This window comes from Carcharhinus amblyrhynchos, chromosome 21 (genome assembly GCF_965287045.1).
Source record: "Carcharhinus amblyrhynchos chromosome 21, sCarAmb.v2.hapA, whole genome shotgun sequence".
In the NCBI taxonomy this organism is placed as follows: domain Eukaryota; kingdom Metazoa; phylum Chordata; class Chondrichthyes; order Carcharhiniformes; family Carcharhinidae; genus Carcharhinus; species Carcharhinus amblyrhynchos.
In genome coordinates this window covers 8,249,177-8,269,397 of record NC_137344.1, presented here as the reverse complement: position 1 = coordinate 8,269,397, position 20,221 = coordinate 8,249,177, and the positions used below count along the sequence as shown (strand labels likewise).

Genomic DNA, 20,221 nt, shown 5'->3' with positions numbered 1-20,221 from the left:
GGGGGTGTGGCTGCGTGCGGGGGGTGTGGCTGTGTACAGGGGGTGTGAGTGAGCACTGGGGAAACAGGCGGTTTATGTGGTTGATTCACAAACTGCTACAGTCAGGGGTTGCAGGGTTGCCAACGATAAGTAAGCATAGAGTCACAGAGGTTTACAGCATGGAAACAGGCCCTTCGGCTCAACTTGTCCATGCTGCCCTTTTTTTTAAAGTCCTAAACTAATCCCAATTGCCCACATTTGGCCCTTATCCCTCTATACTCATCGTACCCATGTAACTGTCTAAATGCCTTTTAAAAGATAAAATTGTACCTGTCTCTACCACTACCTCTGGCAGCTTGTTACAGACACTCACCATCCTCTGTGTGAAAAAATTGCCCCTCTGGGCACTTTTGTATCTCTCCCCCCTCACCTTAAACCTATGTCCTCTAGTTTTAGACTCCCCTACCTTTGGGAAATGATATCGACTATCTACCTTATCTATGCCCCTCATTATTTTATAGACCTCTATAAGATCACCCCTCAGCCCCCTACGCTCCAGAGAAAAAAGTCCCAGTCTATTCAACCTCTCCTTATAACTCAAACCATCATATTCCTGGAGGCTTCATCACATGACCTCAACTCCCTCACCTGGTCTATGAGACCTTATTTCCTTATTTGCAACGTTTTAATAAATGATAGATGTGGCCTCTGTAATATGTTTTCTCCCCGTTGCCTGGCAAAATTCATTAATCTTTGGTTCCTGCAAACTCCAGGATAGTCCCTGAGGGTTTAGACATAGACACTGTTCCATTATGATATAGTTGGGGTGAATGGGAACAGAGAGGTTTTAGAGGATTTTGAGAAGTATTTACGTGTTTATTGTTTCTTTTCTTTAAGGAAAATTACAACATATTGAACCAGAAGATCAATCATAAGTGGGATTTTATCATTATGCAGGCAAAGGAACAATATCGGTAAGTTCGGGTCATTGCTGGAATCAGCAATCAGTAATATTTAGTCCCTTTTGTGACGATACTGTGACTTTAAGAAATGTATCTATATGTTTCTTGCAAAGGTTATATTTAAAAATCAGATCTGTTTACTTGGTGCCAATTTGCCTGCTCCAGATAGCCCAGTGCTGAGAATGCAGGAGCATAATTGATCCTAGATAATGAATTGTTTGTTTTAATCTGAGCTAATGCAGTTTTAGTTTATTTTTGTTTTATCCTTAGGGTGTCAGAGTAGGATGGCAGGGTGGCATAACAGTTAGCACTGCTGCCTCACAGCATCAGGAACCCGGTTATGATTCCACCCTTGGGTGACAGTTTGTGTGGAGTTTACACGTTCTCCCCGTGTCTGCGTGGGTTTCCTGCAGGTGCTCTGGTTTCCTCCCACATTCCAAAGGTGTGTGGGTTTGCCTGTGCTGTTTGCTAACTGATCCTGAAGAACAGTTTAAGTCTATGAGGAATATTGCTTAAACTGGAACTAATAGAGATAGGTTAGCAGTTAAAAATTGCATCTTGTCATGTTTACGTAGTTCAATTGGTAAAAGCTAAGCTAATTCAGTTGTTATATTTAAACTGCATGGTTAAAATAAAGTTTGTTTTGACAAAGTCTTCCTAGTGGTTCAATAGAATCACACCTGGCGTAAAACACCTTATGCTCACACTAATGCCAAAATAAAAAACAGTTGGAGTCTTGTCTAACTTCACAATATACCTTGGGGTTTCTGATCTAGTCCCTAACGCCTCTTACACAGAGGGCATTGGTGCCTGGAATCCAGCTAGGAATTTTCAGATTACATCATAGGATAATTATATATAAAGAAAGAATTTGCATTTCTTTGATTTGATTTATTATTGTCACATGTATTAGTAAACAGAGAAAAGTATTGTTTCTTGCACACGATACAGACAAAGTATACTGTGCATCCATTTACCCCCACTCTTTGTTTTCTGTTAGCTAACCAATCCTCTATCCATGCTAATACATTATCTGTAACACCATGCACCTTTATCTTATGTAGCAGTCTTTGGTGTGGCACCTTGTCAAATGCCTTCTGGAAATCTAGATTATTGCCCAGGACATGACAGTCCCCACTGGCCGTGGAAGACACCGGGACTGCAGACTTGTGGACCATGCGAGCCCAGCACTAGCTGTTTATTCCTCACCTGTGTCAGGCTGGGGGACTCCATAGAATGGGAGGCCATTCGGCCCATCGAATCTGCACCAACCATAATCCCACCCAGCCCCTATCCCTGTAGCTCCACACATTTACCCTGCTAGTCCCCCTAACACTAAGAGGCAGTTTAGCATGGCCAATCTTTGGATTGTGGGACTTAACCAGAGCACCCGGAAGAAACCCATGCAGACACGGGGAGAACGTGCAAACTCCCCACAGATAGTGACCCCCAAGCCAGGAATCAAACCTGGGTCCCTGGCGCTGTGAGGCAGCAGTGCTAACCACTGTGTCACCATGATGTTTCCACAGGTACTTCCTCTTACCGGGTAGCCGCATGCGCACAGCTTGAGGCTTTAATGGGAAGGAAATTGTTGGCTACACGTGTATGATTTTCCATTTGGAGTGAACGAGGATTCTTCACCTGGGCTATGGAAGTCTCTGTACATGTAATATAACCTATGACCAGCAGAGCAGAGTGCCGAGTAGGTGTATAAACAGGGAGCGTTGGGTGTGCCACAGTCTGGGGTTTGTGTTTTGGCCTTGTGGAGTTTAAATTCTTCTGGAAAAGAAAGGGCTTGCCTTTATATAGCGTCCTCCACATCCTTAAAAGCATCCAAACTTGCTTTACTGCCAATTTTTTGAAGTGTTGTAACGTAGTGAGCGACAGAACAATTTTCGCACAGCAAGATCCCACAACCAGCATTGCGGGTGTTCCATTTCAGTGATGTAGATTGAGGTTCCATAAAGTTGTCCGAGACAGCGGGAGGACTCGCCGACTCTTCTTCAAAAACTATCGGGATCTTTCCCACCCATTAGAGTAACATCTCATCCAAAAAGATGGCCACTCCTCCCTCAGTTCCACTCTGGAGAGTCAGTCTGGACTGTTACCCTGTGGAGTGGGACTTGAAAGCACGACCTTCAGTGCAAGGAGCTGCAAACGTGTATCGTTCTGAGGTTCTCTTCCACTAGAGCCCTTTCGTAAAGAACTTCCCATTAGACGTGAACCCTCAGGTATTAGTTCTTGAGTATTGATTCTGAGCTGTGTGGATGTTCAGAGGCTGCCCCGCTCACTCTGTTTGAGGCTTTGGCAGGCTAATAACAAGAGGAAATGTTCATGATGACCACCACTGAGATCATACACTTGACTGTGATCATATGTAGTACCATAGACATTAAGGAATAAAGAATAAAACATGCTCTGTAGAAGCTCCACTCTGGAAATTTGAGCACAATCTATGGTCACACTCTACTGCAGTACCAAGAGAAGTACTGCACTGTTACTGATGCCATCTTTCTGATGTGACATTATTCCAGGGCTCAGTATGCTCTCGCAGGTAGGTCACACTGTTTAGACAAGTAGGGGAGTTCTCCCTGTTGTCAAAGTCAATATTTATCCCTCAATCGATGTCACAAAGTAGATTATCTGGCTGTTACCATCTTGCTGTGCACAAATCAGTTGCTGCGTTACATCAGTAATCCCATTTCATAAAGTACTGGATGCTTTCAGACTTTCTGAAGTTTTGAAAGGTGCTATATAAATGCAAGTTCTTTTCAACTGCAACAGATATTTCATCCCATTGTTAACATAGGTTTTCTCCCCACCTATGTCAGCATGGTAAAGTTCAAGGAGCTCTTGGGGCTGCTAGTTCCAGAATATGAAAACCATTCACATGTAGAATCATAGAACCCTACAGTGCAGAAAGAGGCCCTTCGGCCCATCGAGTCTGCACCGAACACAATCCCACCCAGGCCCTACCCCCATATCCCTACATATTTTACCCACTAATCCCTCTAACCTATGCATCCCTGGACACTAAGGGGCAATTTCTTAGCACGGCCAATCAACTTAACCCGCATATCTTTGGACTGTGGGAGGAAACTGGAGCACCCGGAGGAAACCCACGCAGACACAGGGAGAATGTGCAAACTCCACACAAACAGTGACCCGAGCCAGGAATCAAACCCAGGATCCCGGAGCTGTGAAGCAGCAGTGCTAACCCACTGTGCTACCGTGCCACCCATTTGTATTTGTATTCCTGTAAATTGTTCCTTTTTGCTTTCTTTACCAGGGCTGGGAAGGAGCGGAAGAAGGCAGATAGGTTTGTCCTGGACTGTCAGGAGAGAGCTTACTGGCTAGTGCACAGACCAGCGGTGAGTACTGACCACTTATCAATGTTTCAGGGAGAAGTGTCTCACTTGTGAGCTCATTCAACATAAGGACCTCAATTTAACATAGAATCATAGAATGGTTATAGCACGGCATGAGGCCATTTGGCTCATTGGGCCGATTTTACCATCAAGTTGCTCCCGTTTAGAGGGGCGAAAGTCTTGGTAAAGTTGGGTGTGAGGTGAGTAGTGCGATCTGCGCCTGCCCCTGAGCCAGTCCCCCCTTCACCAAGGCCCAAAAATGGCCACGATCGGGACTGCACCCGAAATGGGTGCGACGGCCGTTTAAGTGCATTTACATGAACTTAAATTGACTTAATGGGCTGCACGCCCAACTTTACTGGCACTTACCCCTTTACCCACCCAGAATCGGCGTGAAACAGACATGCTCTGTAAGTCTGATTTGGGTGCTCCAGTTAGTTACCTCCAGGAGGTAAATGTCGAGCATCTGCTTGAGATGGGTGGGGTTTGGGGGGATGGTGGGGTTTGGGGGGATGGTGGGGGGATGGTGGGGTTTGGGGGGATGGTGGGGGGGGTGTGGTGGGGAATCCACTGCCACTCTGCCTGAGATCAGTGAGGGGAAAGGGGCGAGGGGCCCGTGATTGGTCTGGGTGGTGTGGGGGATTAGGGCGTCAGTAATGTTGTGGGAGGCATTATCAGGCCCAGGAGCGATACGTCAGGGGAGCCACATTCTAGCAGTTTTATCTGCGCGTGCGCAGTTGGAGGCACCGATTGGAGCTGCAGGATTTCGGATGCGTTAAGCCCCGCCCACAGACTCCTGCCGTGTGATTCGGATTCGCTGATATCTTTTCAGGCAGAGTGCGTATCTTGGCGCCTGAGAACGGGTCTAAGAGTCGGACCTGAAACACTCCCAGTTTCAAGTCTACCCAGCATTTAGAATGAAAATGGTAAAAGGCTCGTTGTGCCTGTACTGGCCCTCTGAAGGAGCAATTCACCAAGGCCCCCAGCCCTGCAAATCTTTCCTTTTCAGATAATGATCCTCCTACCACACCCCCAGGCAGCACAATAACAATTCAATTCAATAACACATCTCATCCAAATAACAGCCCCACCGTCAAAGAACAGAGAAAATCACAGCACGGGAACAGGCCCTTCAGCCCTCCAAGCCTGCACCGACCATGCTGCCCCATTGAACTAAAACCCTTCCGGGGACCATATCCCCCTATTCCCATCCTATTCATGTATTTGTAAAGACGCCCTTTAAAAGTCACTGTTGTGTACGCTTCCACTACCTCCCCCCGCAGTGAGTTCCAGGCACCCACCACCATCTGTGTAAAAAAAACCCCTGCCTCGTACATCTCCTTTAAACCTTGCCCCTCGCACCTTAAACCTCTGCCCCCTGGTAATTGATTCTGCACTCCTTCAGTACCACATTAGGAGTGTCAGCCCAGATTATGTGCCTAGGTCTCTGGAATGGGACTTGACTCAGAAGCAAGAAGCTACTCACTGGGCCATAGTAGGTCTGCCTGAGCTACTATCCCCACAATGGGCTGAATGGCTTCCTCATGCACTATAATCTTCGAATATCTCAGATTCAATTCCTTCTAAATAAAGATAAAGAAGAAAGATCTGAAATGTCCTGGTCACACTCAGAATTGTGTAGAACACCAAGAAGTTGTTGTTTGACGGTTTATGTTGTTGACTAATATTGTGTCTTCTCTGGAACTTCCCCAACAGCCTGGGAGTCTGGACGTACTGGATTATGGGATTAACCGGGCAACAGATCCGAATGCAGACAAGGTAGAGCAGGTGAGAGCAGCTTCTGGGTCTGGTCGGTGCCTGGGCTTACAGGGAGCTGTCTGGTTGGGTTCTTCCCCAGGGAAAACATCTGTGCCTGTGGGCCCTGTGGTCATTGCCAACACGTGGCAATGCCATCCCACGCCCAGGTGCACAGCCACCTCAGGAGCTGCTTGGCATGTTGTTCAGCTGTAGAACCTGCCTTGGATCATCTCTGCCAAGTGGCTCCCCGTTCATTCAGACAGAAGGTTCCACTCAACCAGGAGGGGGTTGCTGGTGCAATAAGCAGAGACTGGGCCCCTGAATTTTCTTTCCAGCTCCTGTTCCAATGGGTAGTCCGGGCTGATCGTAGCGGCCCTACTATCGCCGTGGATGGTGCGCCAATAGGAAAGCTGGGATCTTCCTGTGCACACGGTGAGCTCAATCTGTGGGCGGAATGGGAGAGACGGGTCATCATCGCTCGCGTCGTAAAGGCTGTTTACTCACAGGGAGGGCAGCAGGAAAACGCTGGATTGGATTTCCGTGTGTGGAATTGTCCAAACCAAGCTGAGGAGATTTTATTGTAAGAGAATGGTGCTGGAAGGAGTTGAGGTGGAAAATCAGTCACGATCTCCACCATCTTCCCAAAGACAGTTAGGGATGGGCAACAAACGTTGGTGGGTGGCCCACTCCTCCAGCACGGTCATCCTGACCCCTCCTGCCAGAAACACACCTGACGGGTAATGTGTCAAATCCAGCCCGCTATCTCCTGGTGTCAGTGTCACGCTTTGTGTTACTACAGTCCTGTGAGAGGCCTGGGAATGTTCCATTGCATTAAAGGTGCTAGAGCAAGCCAAGTTGTTGTTGTATCTGGATGGCCCAGCTGCTGCGTTCTCAGTCAGGAGCAGGAACCCTTTAATCAGAGTTCTTCAGACCTCCCCCTCCAGCGCTGAACATCGGAATCTCCATTTCACAAGGGAGTTTCTCAGATCTTTGGACTCTTAGCAACGGATAATCTGCCAAGGTTCAGCGGGGGCGAAGGTTGCCACGGGCAACGAGAACAGAAGAGGCTGCCAGGGCCCGGCGACGCGTACTGCCTCAAGTAGCAGTATCTGAACATTCAGAGAGTTGGCCAGACAACTGACTGTGACTAAAACAGGAGGCAGCGAGTGTGAGTCCGACTGAAATAAATTCCCCCTTCACCCTCTCTGTGAAAACAAAGTTTAAAGACAAAATGCAGGGAGCCGGAGGCTCCAGGGTTTAGCTTCTGTCTCAGGTACCTCTGATGATTTGCTCCATCTCTGAGACGATTCACGTTCTAGCTGCTGAGTTATCCCACTACGTTGACGGAGGCCCAACATTAATTAGAATTCTAATTGGATTTTGCTGGCGCTTCCAGCTTTGAGTTTAATCGGTGTGAGAATCACCGCCTCTCCTCTAAATCATTGTTTAATTAAAACAAAAATTGTTTCTTTTTGGATTATAATTTTGCCCAGTCGGGGTTTCCCGTGTCACTACTTCCTGACCCCTCCGTGACCCCCTGACTGGTCAGAGTTGAGTAGCTATATTGGCCAGACTTTCGAGGCTTTATCCATTTGGTGTGGGTACTTTTGGGCCTCTATCCTCTTCTGGGACGTCTTCACCTCGAACCCACCAGGTGGTCTGCTGCTTTGCTATAATTCCCACTCCAACCTCACCCCTCCCTGTCTCTGCCACAGCCCATCTTTGAAGCTGTGTCAATCGTTCCTTCACCGTCACTGGGTCAAAATCCTGGAACTCCTTTCCTAACAGCACTGTGGGTGTACCTACACCTCATGGACTGCAGCGGTTCAACAGCTCACCACCATCTCCTCAAGGGCAATTAGAGATGGGCAATAAAGGCTGACCCAGTCAGCGATGCCTCTATCTTGTGAATTAACTGAACGAATGATTTTTTTAAAAAAGTGGTTTTGCTCATTGTTTGATTTTTATTTTTCCCTCTTGCCCTGTGGTGTCGATTCCTTGCTGGAATACAGGGCCCTATGGTTTCTGGAGCCCAGCCACACCTCACCCACGGGACCTCTCTTGACAGTCAGTAAGCAGTTTGATTGCCACTTCAGTGGGTAGCTAAGGGCCTCAGTAGGTTTTAGAATGGGCAGATTAGTGGGCACCTTCCCCGCCACTGTATTATGGAGAATTAGTTGGGGCTGTGTGGACCACCTCCCCAGTGTAATTTTCCTGTCCCCTCCTGCTGGAAACACGCCAGGCAGGCAGTGTGTCAAATCCAGGCCAATATCTCCTTGGGTCAGTCTCATACTTTGTTTTATTACACTCCTGTAGCTGCGGTCAGTCACCTGACAAGTACTTTCCGTCATTGGTCCCTGAATAACAGTCAGACGTGGCAATGTGACTGATGTTCACTCTCCCCATCACTGTGCCTGTCAAACCAGCAGCTGCCTTGGAGGGTTAGGACAGGGGTTGAGAGTGGACATCCCTGTGCTGGTTGGCCTTCATTGATTCCTGGTCCAGCATTCCTGAGAATGCGCTCCCCAGTGGCCTCCCCCCGCCCTGCAATAACTTGAACGAGGCCCCGTGATGGGGACCTCTTAGAATACAAGCTCCCAGATTGAGGCAGTAATGGCTTGTCCAACCACAGCACCCATGCTGCGTACATACTATGGAGTGTCAGGGTTACTGGCACTCCGAGTTTGTACTCGGAATGAGGAAGTACCTATCGGAGTGTTGTGCTCTGTGTAAATAAATCGAAATTTGGTGAAGGGACATTTTCATTTCACACCCTAACTCTGTAATCTCCAGCAGCCCAACAACCTTCCGAAATATCTGCGTCCCTTCAACAGTCTGTGCCTTATTAGGTCTGGAACTCCTTCCCTAAACCCCTCCTGGAGACCTGCAAGAATATCTCCTCCTTTGGTTTAGCGTCTACCCTGAATCTGATAGAGTTCCTGCGAAGTGTTTTGCGATATGGTCCTATGTTAAAGGTGCTACACACAAATGCAAGTTGTTGTTGTAACCCCGTCCCCCCGTCCCCCATCCCCCGTCCCCCATCCCCCATCCCCACTCCCCCCCCCACCCCCGCCAGCTATTGTAGGATTTAAAAAGAGCTTTTAGCACAATGTGAATATTGGTTCTCCCAAAGTGTTGTGTTTAGATTATGGCATCATTGGTGATCTGTGTCACTCACCTGTTCACATCCAAATCCGAGCCACACTTTACTGTCTCAAGCTCAGTTGCGATCGGGCTGCTTACAATTCTAGAAAGCAGAAATTTGGCGCTAAGCTCTGCTCTGTGACTGTTTTATTAAAAGGTAAAGCTGATACCTTGGAAACAAAAAGATAATGAAAGGGATGGATCGGGTAGAGGTGGAGAGATTCTTCCCACTTAGAAAGGACAGCAGGACTAGGGGGCACAGCCTCAAGATAAGGGGAGGGGGGGCAGTTTAGATCAGAGTTGAGGAGGAACTTCTTCACTCAAAGGGTGGTGAATCTCTGGAATTCTCTGCCCGTTGAAGTGGTGGAGGCTACCTCGCTAAATATATTTAAGTCACGGGTAAATAGGTTTCTGATAGGCAAGGGGATTAAGGGTTATAGGGAGAAAGCGGGAAAATGGAACTGATCCACTTCAGATCAGCCATGATCTTATTGAATGGCGGGGCAGGCTCGAAGGGCTAGATGGCCTACTCCTGCTCCTATTTCTTATGTTCTTATGTTCTTAAAAAGACAGACCATTGTTAATTTTCCAATCAGTGAAGAATGACCCTGCTGGGGTCACTGGTCGGACTTCCTGACCTGGATTAAAGGAATGAGAAATTGAACAGTGTGTTTCTAGTGATATTCTAACCAGCGCTCCCTGTACGTGAATCTTTTGGCTCGTACGGGATCACCCTTTCTTTATTATACTCTCTCATTTCTGCCAATGCTTCAATATTCAGGAGCTCTGCCTGTTTATGATGCGTGGATGTATGAAGGGGAGAGGGTAACATCTGCACCAGTTATCCAGAGGTCCAAGTCCATAGTCTGGTTCAAATCTCAATAAATAAATCTGGAACTGCAAAACTAGTTCAGGAATGGTGATCATGAAGCATTCGTCAATTGTACAAACGCACCTGATTTATTAATGTCCTTTAGAGAAGGAAATCTGCCCCCACCCCCCACCCCCTGTCCTGCCCTGCAATAATGTGGTTGACTCTTAACTGCCCTCTGCAATAACCTCTCCGTTCTAGGGCAGTTAGGGATGGTTAACAACTGTTGCACTTGCCAGTGACACCCACATCCCATTGTTAGTCCTGTGTAATGATATGAACCTGGTATAGTTTACTCATTAAATCTGTCCATTTTTCTCTTTTTGTTTCCATTCAGATTCTTCCTGTTCATTAGTGTTTTGTGACTGTCTGCTGGATCTGTCGTAAGACTGTGACATACTTCACTTCGAATCTCTGTCTCTGCCCCTGTCCTTATGTCTGTCTGCCCCTTTTCCCTCTCAATCTCCTCGATCTCTATTTCTGCCCTTGTCTCTGTCTTTGTTGCTATCCCTGTCCTTGTCTCTCTTTCTCTCACCCTGTCTCTCTCCCTGTCCCTATTCCTGTCTCTGTCCCTATCCCTGTCTCCCACACTCCCACACTGGTTAGGTGAATTGACCATACTAAACTCTCCCTTGGTGTACCCTTCCACAGTAACTTCATTTCAGTGTTAATGTAAGCCTACTTCAGATACTAATAAATAAGTTCTCAGAACTAATTTTGTACTGCCAACAAAGGTTCTTGCCTCATACCAAACCTAGAAACCTTTCTGAAATACAAGGATGTTCCTACACACTCTTGCTCCGCCAACTAATGCCCCCCTCACTGGCCCGATACACACTACCCCGATCCACATCATGCCATCCTGCCCAACACAACATAAAACATCCACAAACAAAAGTCACTCCATCCCACCAACTCCAGTGGCCTTTCCCCCCCCACCCCCCACCCATCCCACAGACACACACACAGGAGGCAAAAGAACCAAGACAGAGGAAGACAACAAACCTGCCTTCAATCCACTACCCACCCATCAACATCCTTTTCAGGAAACTTCAGGAATCTTCCCCCCACTGCCTGACCTCCCCCCACTGCCTGACCCCTCCCCAGTAGCCCACCCACTACCCCCAGAAAAAGCCCCCCCAACCCGGAAACTTACTCAGCAAAAGGCACACAAAACCTTCCCAGCCAGGAAACCCGAAAAAAGCCTCTCCAACACATACATCACCTTGACATCCACCCCAACCCTTGGAAACACAACAACAGCCCCCCAACCTATCAGCCCCTTCCCCTTAACACACACCACCTCAACACCCACCCCCTGTCCCCCCACATCCAACCACCTAAAATACAACAGAACCCAAACACATTCTTCCTCCAGGGCTCCCAACCAACACCTTATCTTCACCCCCACACAAATATACCATACACCACCTCACACAAGAAAGAAATTCTTATGAGACTATTTCTTATGAAACTAACCTGAGTAATAATAAAAAAGGAAAAGGCCCAGAAGGCAAGAAGACAACAAACCACAATACAAGGGCAATGAGGGTTGGATCGTGAGCTCTCTCTCACTGTCCCTGTCTCTCTCCCTGTCTCTATCTCCTTGTTTCTGTCACTCTTCCTCTCTATCCAGGTTCTTCCTGTAGATTTTAGTTCTTATTTAACTATAATCCTGGTGTGATGTTTTCTAGTTTCCCAGCAATCACCCCAATCACCTCATCAGGTAGAAAAGTGAGTAGTTCTACACAGCAAGAGAATGTGACCTTTCTGTCTGCCTCACTCAGTAATATTAAAGATTAAAAATGCCAGGGATCTGGGTTCAATGCCAGCCTTAAGTGACTGTCTGTGTGGAGATCCTTGTGTCTGCGTGGGTCCCCTCCGGGAGCTCTGGTTTCCTGCCACAGTCTGAAGATGTGCAGATTAGGTGGATTGGCCATGTTAAATTGTGCTTAGTGTGCAAAGATGTGCGAGTTAGATGGATTAGCCATGAGAAACTTGGTTATGGGGATGGAGTTGGGGGAGGGTTTGGGTGGGATGCTCTTTCAGTGCAGACTTGATGGGCCGAATGGGCTCTTTCTGCACTTTAGGGATTCTAATGGTCATCAGTTATCATGAAAGCTGTGTGAATAATAGGATAGGAAGCTGTATGTCTTTGTCCTAGCGATGTGGGCAGGCAAAACTGGTGCTTATTGCCTATCACCAACTCCCAGCTATTCTGGATAGAGATTAGTGAGCCATCCTCGAATTGTGTCAGTCCCTGTAGTGATGGTGCTTCCAGCAGACTGTAGGAAATGCTGGAAATACTCAACAGGTCTGGCAGCATCTGTGGAGAGAGAAATGGAGTTAAAATTTCAGGTCAGGGACCTTTTAGCAGATCTGGGAAATGTCACAGATTTTAAGGAGCTGGAGGGGGCAGGGGGAGAACAAAAGGGGATTTTCGCAGTAATTTCACTGCGGTGTTAATGTAAGCCTACTTGTGACACTAATAACTAACTAACAAAAGGGGAAGTCTGTTAGGGTGGAGGGCATGGAAAGATAATTGCCCAATGGGGTGATGGAGCAAAGTGGAAGGTGATGGTCATGGGATAAATCAAGAAACAAGAGCTGGTCTGGGGTCGGTGTAAATGGGGAAAAGCGGAATCATTCCCAACTTGAATACAGGAATTGGGATGTCTTGTTGAAGTTGTACAAGACATTGGTAAGGCCACATTTGGAATATTGTGTACAGTTCTGGTCACCCTATTATAGAAAGAATATTATTAAGCTATAAAGAGTGCAGAAAATGGAACTAGGATGCTACTGGGACTAGTCTGAGTTATAAGGAGAGGTTGGATAGACTGGGACTTTTTTCTCTGGAGCGTAGAAGGCTGAGGGGTGATCATTTAGAGTACTATAAAATAATGAGACGCATAGATCAGCTAGACAGTTAATATCTTTTCCCAAAGGTAGGGGAGTCTAAAACTAGAGGGCATAGGTTTAAGGTGAGAGGGGAGAGATACATAAGGATCCAGAGGGGCAATTTTTTCACACAGAGGGCAGTGAGTGTCTGGAACAATCTGCCAGAGATCGTAGTAAAAGTGGGTACAATTTTGTCTTCTAAAAAGCATTTAGACAGGTACCTGGGTAAGATGGGTATAGAGGGATATGGGCCGGATGCGGACAATTGGGACTAGCTTAGGGGTTGAAAGAAAAAGGGGCGACATGGACAAGTTGGGCCAAAGGGCCTGTTTCCATGCTATAAATCTTTATGACTTTATGCTGCTGTACAAAAATAATGGGGTCAGGTCAGGATTGCTGTAAAGCACCTCACAGAAAGACGCTGCTCCTGGAGGTTACCTCAAGTTTCATTGGAAAAGTGCAGGAGGCCGAGGATAGAGAGATTAGTGGAGAATTAAACTGACAGGCAGCAGGAAGCTTAGCATCGTGAAACTGACGGAGGTTTCCTGCAAAGCATTCGCCCTGTCTGTGTTTATCTAACGCCCGATCCCCTCCCAGTGTCGGGAAGGTATTATCAGGAGCGGCAAATACAACTTACTAAATTGAAAAAAACACAAGTAAATCTGCGTGTCATTTGTCAGGAGTGTTTGGGGCATTGGACACTGAGAAGGGGGGAAGCTAAAAGAACACAAATGTTCTTTATATGCCCTGTTTGTGAACAGAACTCCCACTTACGTGACGAAGGAGCAGCGCTCCGAACGGAGTTGAGGAGGAACTTCTTCACTCAAAGGGTGGTGAATCTCTGGAATTCTCTGCCCGTTGAAGTGGTGGAGGCTACCTTGCTAGATATTTTTAAGACGCGGGTTGATGGGTTTTTGATAAGAGAGGGGATTAAGGGTTATGGGGAGAGGGCGGGAAAGTGGAACTGAGCAGCGACAGATCAGCCATGATCTTATTGAATGGCGGGGCAGGCTCGAAGGGCTAGATGGCCTACTCCTGCTCCTATTTCTTATGTTCTTATTATGTTCTTTTGCTACCAAAAAACTTGTTGGACTTTAACCTGGTGTTGTGAGACTTCTCATTCTGTTGAGAAGCCAATTTTGTATACATTTAGATACCTCACCCTGGATCCTGTGAGATTTAACCTTATGCAACAACCTACCATGCGGTACCTTGTCAAAGGCCTTGCTAAAGTCCATGTAGACAACATCAACTGCACTGCCCTCATCTACCTTCTTGGTTACCCCTTCAAAAAACTTCATCAAATTTGTGAGACATGATTTTCCATTCATAAAACCATGCTGACTGTCCCTAATCGGTACTTGCGTCTCTAAGTGCCTGTAGTTCCTGTGTCTCAAAATACCTTCCAACAATTTACCCATTACAAATGTAAGGCTCACTGGCCTGTAGTTCCAAGGCTTTTCCCTGCAGCCCTTTTTAAACAAAGACACAACATTTGCCACTCTCCAATCTTCAGCCCCCTCCCCCATGATTATTGATGATTCAAATATTTCAGCTAGGGAATCAGCAATTTCCTCCCTAGCCTCCCACAATGTCCTGGGATACACTTCATCAGGTCCTGGGGATTTATCTACCCTGATGCGCTTTAAGATTTCCAGCACTTCCTTCTCTGTAATATGTACACTCCTCAAGACATCACTATTTATTTCTCCAAGTTCCTCAACATCCATGCTTTTCTCAACAGTAAACACTGATGAGAAATAGTCATTTAGGATCTCACCCATTCTTGTGCATCCGCACTTAGCTGACTTGATATCGTGAAGGGAATGGCCCCTTTGGGTCATTGAGTCTACAATGCAGCAACAGGTCGAAGTCTAACTGGTCTCTGCTGGGTATTTATATTCCAAGTGATTATCCCCTGACCTTTGGTTATCTAATCCTCTCTGTCAATTTGTCTCATTTCTAATGAAATGTATCGAATGTTAGTCATCCCTGTGGTCACAGGTTCCACATTCTAATCACAAGGAGCTGATGTGTTGTTTGAGCAGCTTAGGGTTCATTTCAGTGGGGTTTGTAAAGACACCCATGGATGAGTCAGCAGATACACCCAATTTGTCAATGTTTCGTACAAGTCAAATACAGGTCAAATGATAGGTGCCAATAAATGTGCTTCCTGGCTTTCTGGAGCGAGATGAAATTGCCTCATTATTACAGTGGAATTCTGCTTCCATATTTAAAGCATGCCGCATGGTGGCACAGTGGTTAACACTGCTGCCTCACAGCGCCAGGGACCCGGGTTCAATTCTGGCCTCGGGTGACTGTGCAGATTCTGCACAGACATTCTCCCTGTCTCTGCGTGGGTTTCCTGCCATGGTCCAAAGATGTGCATGTTAGGTGGATTAGCCACGGGAAATCTGTAGTGTTTCAGGGATATGGTGGGGAAAAGGGCCTCCATAAGATAGTCTATCGCTGCAGACTTGATGGGTCGAATTGCCTCTTCTGCACTGTCAGGATTCTATGATTCTGTGACAAGATTGACAACGTTTAGAGTGAATAGAGAGAGAAGAGATTCATTCCATCAGCTCTTGCTCAGAATCAAATCCAAAATTCTAGCCATGATAATAAGGTCCTTATTGAGAAAAGGTCATTCAGCCCATCAAAGCTCTTTCCTTCCTGAGATCCCATCGTGTTAAACTATGCTGCCCTGAGTGTAGCCAGTATCCGGCCTTTGGGAAATCCAGGCCTGTGTGTCCTACTCAACACATAGGCAGCAACCAATCAGGACGTATAAAATATAATTATCTCACTGTGAATCTGGGCGATCATTTCATCTAATCCTGACTCCAGGGACAAAGTCAACCACTAATTTCTTCCCACACCCCTCTCCCCACTCCCCCTCCCCTCCCAATTACTGCTCCAACCTGATCGCAGCCTCCTTCCCAATAACCTCCCCCATCACCCAATGTCTGCACCGAACACCCCACTCCTCCTCCACCTCCCCCTCTTCTCCATCCCTCTGCCTTTCACTATTGCCTCCACCCCAGTGGAGCTCCCAAAGTGAAGCCCCACGTGGCTGAATTGCCTGGCTTGGTACCAGAGGGTTCTTGACCAACATTTCAAATCAAGGCTGGGGCACTCAGTACAAATATATAGAACCTCGGAATCTCTAAGCGATAACAACATTTCTGATTTCTCCCATCTGAATCCTCTCCTCCCAGCTTTGCTCAAACATTTCCACATTTCCATGCCTTTTATTCTGAAAAATCTTTGAAAATGTTGCCATGGTTTCTCTCTGCGGTATAATTAGTTCATGCATATGCATGAGCATGCAATTTGGGAGTATGCCAACAGACTGAAGGCAGCTGGATTATTTAGAATGATTAATGGTTATTCACCTCTGTCTGACACGCTCCATGATGTGGAGATGCCGGCGCTGGACTGGGGTAAACACAGTAAGAAATCTCACAACACCAGGTTAAAGTCCAACAGGTTTATTTGGTAGCAAAAGCCAGTAGCTTTCAGAGCGCTGCTCCTTCGTCAGGTGAGTGGGAGTTCTATTCACAAACAGGGCATATAAAGACATAAACTCAGTTTACAAAATAATGATTGGCATGCGCTTCTTTAGAAGTAATCAAGTCTTAAAGGTACAGACAATGTGAGTGGAGAGGGCATTAAACACAGGTTAAAGAGATATGTATTGTCTCCAGACAGGACAGTAGGTGAGATTTTGCAGGTCCAGGCAAGACATGAACCCAAGATCCTGGTTGAGGCCATCCTCATGTGTGCAGAACTTGGCTGTCAGTCTCTGCTCAGTGATTCTGCATGGTCATGGGTTGTGACAGGCTCCACCACAGCTTACAGCTCTACAAGTTTCCTCTACCCCCCCCCAGTCAGCCTGTTCCCAGTCCTTTCTGTCGCCCCTTTTTAATTAGGAAACACATCCAGTTTTTATAATAATTGTCAGATGCTCCAAAATGACGCAGCTTAACATCTAGAATCGAATCGATAAGGCAGAAGGCTTGGCCATTTTCTTTTGGCAAAGGCTTTTCAAATCATTCTGCGTCAAGATTAAATATGCTTCTCGGCCTTTTGGCTAAGATGCAAATGAGATCAAGCCTTGGAGGAGGAGCTATGTCTACTCCAACCAGCTTGGATCATGTAGATCAAGCCCGAGACGGGAGGTGAGAGCCCTGTTTTGTCAGCTTGGGTTGGGAATGTCCCAACTTGTTGAGATTCTGAGTTGGACTTGATTGGACTGAATTGGATTTTAAAAATTGCTTTCTTAAAAAAGAAACTTAACTTAATACATTTTTTAGCAAGGAGGGTGCCCTCCAGAAATCTGCTGCAGCTTTACAAGACGCTGTGTACTAGGCTTAGCAAGGTTTTCTTTGTAAATCAAAGCCACATCTCAGTTAAAACCTGTTGTAACCCATCCAATGTAATGGAATGTGCAGTGTGTGCTCCAGTAGTGCCCTCCTGTGGTAAATGTTGTTTGTTCCAAGGGCCCTCAATCCCACCACCAGGTGGTGCAGCAGACAGCCGAAACATTCTGGGGGAAAGTTCCCTGGAGTTTTTTTCCTCCACTCCACACTGTAACTTAAACAGAAACAGCAGAATGGTTTCAAACTTGAGCCTCAAGGAAATTGGCCCCTACGCTCTCCATAGATGTGAGAATCTTGATTCAAAGTTTGTTCAAGTAAAGTTTATTTATTAGTGACACAAGTGGGCTTACACTGACACTGCAATGAGGTTACTGTGAAATTCGCCACACTCCAGGGTCTGTTTGAGTCAATCCACCAAACCAGCCAGTCTTTCAGACTGTGGGAGGAAATTGGAGCGCCCGGAGGAAACCCACGCAGACACGGGGAGAACCTGCTGACTCCGCACAGACAGTGACCCGAGCCAGGAATCGAGCGCAGGTCCCTGGTGCTGTGAGGCAGCAGTGCTAACCACTGTGCCACTGTGCCACCATTTCTGTTCAAATACTTATGCATGTGAAGTGCAGATGAATTTACTTTCTGAGATGAAAATTGGCCCAGATTTAATGGAGTGAGGCATTTTACAGCCTTCCCTGTCAGGTTGACTATTTCCTCATGCTTAGGTTAAAACATTTTTTGCCCACAAATAAATGGAAGTGTGAGCTGATAATGGCTACAAGGTATCTGGGAGCTTGGTGGATGAAGAGACCAAATTGTGCATCTCCCTAATCAATAAGATGAAAGGATTGAGAAATAAACTGAGAAAGGATGGAGTAGGAGGATGGGTGAATTCAGTGTTGAATCAGAAACAAATAAAAAGAGGGAAAGAAAAAATAGATGGAGCGAGAGGAAAAGAAAGGAAAACATTTCAAAAAATCTCCAACAACTAGTGGAAGAAATGAGATTCAACACTTTTGATTATTAATTTTCTAGACCAGAGAGGTTGATTGGCTGTTGTGTTCATAGTGATAAAAGAATGTTTGCGCTGTTATTTAGTAGGCTTAGCTTTCTATGCTGTGTTTAATGAAAAATGCATCAAATATGTGGGTAGGATATCATTTTTGTGAAGGTAGGATTGATTTGTCCAGCAACTTATGACGATTTACAATTTGCAGGATGTCTCTTCCCTACATCAATACTGAACATAGGGCATACAGCATTATTTTTCTACCAAACTCTGCACCACTGCAATTTTTCACTTCTTAAAAATGTTGTTTCCTGTGATTGTGAAGATGCCTCGAAATGTGGCACAGCTGTTGTTAATGCTAGTTGCTTTCCTGTTTGTTAGTCTTGGCTACACATCACTGAATGGGGAGCGTTCTCTTAAGCCCACACATATTCAACTTTCCTTTATATAAAAACTCTCCTTCCACCAAACCAAACAATCAGCATTACAAATATTCATTCATTTGCTAATGCTTATTACAGACAGATCTGTTTTACGAAACATTTACAAATATTATCACACGAGCAAGCTGGAGTGGATGCAGCTTAAATCTGAACTCTTTTGTACCTGCTACATAGCGAAGTCAAGATATTTTCATTTTTAAAATAATTGACAATTACTTTCTTTCTCCCAACAGAAAAAGACATATGATTATTACAGAAGAGAGGTAAATATTGCGGTTGTATTTTGCTGATTCACTTTGTTTAAATTTTACGTGAGATGGATCACCTCTGATTCCAAAAAGGAAACTTTGATTAACATTCCACCTTCGATTACTTTAATTGGACAACTTCAGAATTTTTCTGGTTGGTACTTCTTTTAAGTGCTGGAAAAAGTATTTCAGTATCACAGGTTTTGAAATACCCATTTCTGTTGTTGGACTGATTAATTTCCAATATTTATTGGTTTATGAAAGAAAAAATCAAACATTTACCTTGAGGTACTCATGGACTGTACACAATCTGTTTTTGACTGTTTTTCTCTGTTTGTGTTAGATTCTGTACTATCAACAGCTCCTCGTGAGATCCAGAGTGAAGTCTTCAGTCTCACTGGGAGGGTAGGTTATGCAGAATGTTCTGCCAGTTCTCACTCAGAAGTTAAGATTGTTTCAATTTCAGAATGCCAGTGCAGGTTAGGACCTGATTCATGTCTGCACACTGAATTATACATGTGAAAATGAGCCAGGAGATGGTGGAGTGAAGGTGTTTTGCAGGGACAGTTTCCAATTACTGAACCTGCCCACAATCCTGTTCAGCTCCTTCACACTGTGAACATCGATATACATGGAACATGGAAACAGGACATTTAGCCCATGAGAGCCTCAACTCTCCATGTCAGCAAATACTTCTAACTACATATATCCAAACTGTTCCATATTCTATTTGAGTATTATTATGGTAGTGAAGACAAGGACAGTTTATATTACATATATGAATATTGCACCTACATGGGGTCAAATGTCCCCGTATTGCATTTTACACAGTTGCTAAAATGGTTCGTATGTATTAACCATCACTTTTTGCATGGCTTTTATATGTTCAAATTTCTAATGTTGTTGCCCTTGGCCAGTTGCTGAATGTAAGCATTTTTGTATACAATATTTATATATATATATATATAAACATGCCCCTTTGAGCCAACTAGTTGCCAGGTCATGACAGTGGAGTGTGACAGCAAAATTAAATGTATATTGTTTATAGTGGTAAAGGTTGATGGTGTAATAAAGAGTGTGGCAGCAAAGGCAAGGTTTGTGGACAGGCTATGCGTACTGAATGCAAACATTTAATGATATATTAGTCATACCTCTCCTGATG

The 20,221-nt window shown here is 45.6% G+C and overlaps 1 protein-coding gene across 2 annotated transcripts in view; it reads left to right on the top strand.

The window, feature by feature from the left end:
- Positions 1-20,221, top strand: part of rgs9b (regulator of G protein signaling 9b) — a 90,066-nt gene that overhangs the window by 42,489 nt on the left and 27,356 nt on the right. The window contains exons 7-11 of one of the 2 annotated variants that reach the window (XM_080209432.1): positions 877-953; positions 4,231-4,312; positions 6,026-6,097; positions 19,045-19,074; positions 19,403-19,464. In XM_080209432.1, the coding sequence (XP_080065558.1) occupies positions 877-953; positions 4,231-4,312; positions 6,026-6,097; positions 19,045-19,074; positions 19,403-19,464 (323 nt within the window). The remainder of the gene's footprint in view (positions 1-876; positions 954-4,230; positions 4,313-6,025; positions 6,098-19,044; positions 19,075-19,402; positions 19,465-20,221) is intronic. The other variant, XM_080209433.1, reaches the window with a different exon arrangement.